Source organism: Rhinopithecus bieti, unplaced genomic scaffold (genome assembly GCF_001698545.2).
Source record: "Rhinopithecus bieti isolate Rb0 unplaced genomic scaffold, ASM169854v2 scaffold_1060, whole genome shotgun sequence".
Classification (NCBI taxonomy): Eukaryota; Metazoa; Chordata; class Mammalia; order Primates; family Cercopithecidae; genus Rhinopithecus; species Rhinopithecus bieti.
This window is the reverse complement of record NW_016803381.1, coordinates 307939-311811: the sequence shown is the minus strand read 5'-3', so window position 1 is coordinate 311811 and position 3873 is coordinate 307939. Positions and strand designations below refer to the sequence as shown.

The following is a 3873-nucleotide window of genomic DNA, read 5'->3' as shown; positions in this document are numbered from 1 at the left end:
AAAGTTAGCTCTGATGAGAAATTAGAGGAGATTTTAACTTTTATGTTACACTTTTCTGTTATATTCTAAATTATCTGCACTGAACTTTTGTAACTTTATAAATTAAAATATAAACTAAAGATCTCTTATTACAGGAGCTATAAAGTCATCTGTCTGAGATTCTCTTATAATAGCAATTATCTTTATATCTTTCAGTGATTATGGGCTTTATATTTAAATTTTATTTGAGAGACATCCATAGCTATCCTACAAAAAAATCTTTTGACACAGTTTTAGGCAAATCAATGGCAACTTTTATTTTTTTAACTACACATGAAATGTTCTCTTTTCTGCAATCAAAATTGTTGAGCTGAAGAAGACAATTAACTAGGATCTTTTTGTTTCACCTGTTTTATATATAGTTAAAGAACCTTGCCAGTGATGTATTATTAAAGAGGGAAGGAAGGAGGAAGAATGGAAGAGGGAGGAAGAGGAAAGGAGGTGAGAGGTGTGGGGAGAGGAGTAAAAAACAAGGAAGAATGGAGAACTGTCATTACTTACCATAACCATTTTGCCATCCTTAATTTCTCTTACAAAATTTGTTTCTTTGCCATCCCATTTCTGTACATGAACAAGTTTGTCTCCATCCAGGCTAACAACAGACTGAGACCAACAATGAAATGCAAAACATAGCAATAAATACAATTCAGATTTCTGATACGGAAGACAAATGATGTGATTTTTGAAAAAATTGTATAATTGAATAAATCATGATCAATTAATTATCCTATTGTTATCTCTATTACTTCTAGATTATTATGTAAATTTGAATAATTCATAATTTGATTAAAATATACATCTAAATACAAAATTTAATATTTTAAAACAAAATCCTAAACTAGTGCTTTGCGGCTAGTCATCCTTCTAAAGAAAGCCTTAGAATGAGGCAAACTGCCCATTTAGTCAATCTAGTCAATCTGAGGCAACCTGGGGAATTAAACAAAATGCACTCTCTCTTTCAAACAAACTTTATCAAATGTGTTCTGAAATACAAGCTTGATATAAAATGTGAACAGTATATGGTAAGAGACAAATACAATTGAGATTTATGCTATAGCAAGTACCCATTGTTCAAAATATAACATATGCACACTAAACTAACTTTGGTATATTTCTCCTTGGATTGAAATATTGAAAATATTCTACACTTTCCAACATCCTAAAAAAAAAAAAAAAAATGCATTGGGAATCTTTATCTTTATTCCCCCCTCCCCATCCCCACTCTGGTGAAGAAGCAGTTTCTTACCTTACAGTTTCTATCATCTGCAGTGGTTTCATCAAACTCTTCTCCCAGGTGGAAACTAATCTCCGTGTTCTTGAATGTGCTGAGAGTCCTGATGACCACTTTATCTCCTTCCTGACTGATAATTACTGTTGGTTTGGTCACATTTCCCACCTGCCTAGTGGCAAAGCCCACACCTAAAATAGCAAAGGGAAGAGTACAGTCTGCAGCAACTTCCAAAATAACTCACAAAGCAAGAATCTGCTTTCTGATTTTGGAGTCCAGGTTCTAAAGTGTAAGTTTCATTAGAACATGATTAGCCATTAATCATGTAAAACACTACTGTGATCATAAGTGGATGCAGAAGAAAACCAAAAAAGTCAGAGAAGCTTCACTTTCTCCACAGAATAGCAGATCCTCTGTGTTTTTGGCCCTGGGTAAGAAGGCAAACAAGTGCCACATTAAAAATCCATTCAGTGGAAAATGCATAGCCTAGCATCTGATCAGGGCAATGTGATCTGTCTTTGCCTCTTGCTGACCTGATGAGTGAAAAATGGAATCTGCAAGTATCTAACGCAGCACGATAAGAAGAGAACAGCCATTCTTATTGTTACCTACCTAGAGCCTTCATGTACTCATCAAAGTTCTGACTGTCGGTCAGCTTCCAGGTAGCACAGAAAGCCTCCACCATCCTTGCCCGTTCCCCTCTTTAGAGACAGGAGCGAGGATCTTCTGGTCTAATTGCCACTGCCGCTCAGAAGACCCTTTACACATCAGCAAGCAGCTCCTGCCTTCTTATTTGGAAAGAAGGTGGGCAAAAATCCAATGATTTAAATTGCAAACACACCCCTCCAGTGTCCCTCTTTCCAAGAGGCTGTCACAGAGGGAGGAGAAGGGAAGGAGCGCTCCAGTGAAGCTCCAATCCTCTTTGTGATTGGCTCAGGCCACTGGGTTAGCAGAGTAGGTCGAGTTCCTCCCAATCGTCACACTACAGCCCTTATGCCTGAGAAAGCTCTGCAGGGATTCAATGGGGCTGGAGGCAGGGAACGGGAAAATGAGAGAAGGTCTTTCAAGTTCAGTGAGAAAAAACTTGGCAAAGGCAATCTCAGACTGCAAGGAAAGAAAGAAGATGCACAATGGGGCATTCAGATTGATTTCCGTTAATGGCAAAGCTGGTCACAAATGAGGACCCCCTTAAAGAAAACCACTGAAATGCCAGACTTGCAGACAAAGGAGAGTGAATAGTGTGTGTTATTTTCTCTCATCGTTACAGGGAGAGCAAAATGCAGGCTAGAGTATGCCAAACTGAAAAAGAGGAGGGGGAGGAGGTGTAAATGCCTTCCCTAGATATACTGCTTGAAGGCTATTCTGACTGTCAATGAGGAAGCACACTAATTTGGGTCCTTTCCAAACACAAACCGAGAGAATTTAAAGATCCCGTTGTCCTTTCTAAAAATGTGAGAACAAGACTGAGTTGGAAAAGGGATCTAAGGAAGAGTATGGTTAGGACTTACTAATGAGGTACAAAAATAAAGAAAAGAATGCTCTTCCCCACCTCCTTGAATAGATTATAGAATCCATGTGGAAAAACTGGACAGAAGATTATTTGGTAAGACTTTAAATTACCTGCATTCTAGGACCTTTTGATTTCCTGAGGCCACATCTACATAAATACAATCTGTGTACATTGTACAGTTGTTGGCAGTTAGTGATGGGGAAGGGCAGGAACTGGAGGAGCAGTAGGAATCAGAAGAACTTTGTTTCAATTTGCCCTGACTCAGGGTTCCCCAAGAATGGCAAATACCTTGAGGGTTCTAAGCAGAGTATTTAAAGGAAGTCTCTGAAACTCCCCTTCACCCAAAGAGATTCCTTCCTGCCTTATTAGTGCGGACCAGCAATGAAAGCAGTTTACCTGCCTCTCCTGGGGACAGAGCAGGAGAATCCGACTTGGTATTCCCTGCCCTTCTCTCTCCCCTGCCAATTAAACTGCAGCTCAGCACATTTCTACCCAATCCACACTAGATCCAACAGATAAGGCTCCGAAGGCCTCCTACCCTAACTGGCGCCTACATGCGTCTTCTTTGGTGTCTCAAGGGTGCTTGTTTAATAAAAACTGTAGTCTTCCTTCACAACTGCTTTTCTTCCAATTTTCACTTTATTTGTGACTGATACCACCATGCACCCAACTGTACAAGCCAGAGACCTCTGAATCATTTCTAATACTTTACCACTAAAATCAAACTTGATGTCAAGGCCTATCTCTTTTGCTTTGTTACTAGAAAAACCAAACTCTGTAAAACATTTTACAGAGGTTTACTCTGAAGCAATATGAGCAACTGAGGCCCAGGGAAAACAAACTCGAGAAGCCTTGAGAAAGTGGTCCCAAGGCAGTCAGATTACAGTTTGGTTTTATATATTTTAGGGAGCCAGGAAGTGCAGTCAAAAATATAAATCAATACATGGAAGGCATACATTGGTTCAGCTCAAAAGCTGGGATATCTTGAAGCTGGGGCTTATAGGTTATGGATGAGTTCAGAGATTCTTTAATTTGCGCTTGGTTAAAGGAGTAAGGCTCTGTCTAAAACTTGGAGTCCACATAAAGAAGTTTATTT

The 3873-nt window shown here is 39.2% G+C and overlaps 1 protein-coding gene across 1 annotated transcript; it reads right to left on the bottom strand.

The window, feature by feature from the left end:
• Positions 1-80: 80 nt before the first annotated feature.
• On the bottom strand, positions 81-2246 carry FABP7 (fatty acid binding protein 7). The gene is given in 4 exon segments (XM_017881812.1): positions 81-462; positions 465-642; positions 1286-1458; positions 1880-2246. Coding segments are annotated over 4 exon segments (495 nt in total). The 5' UTR covers positions 1953-2246; the 3' UTR covers positions 81-391.
• Positions 2247-3873: the final 1627 nt, after the last annotated feature.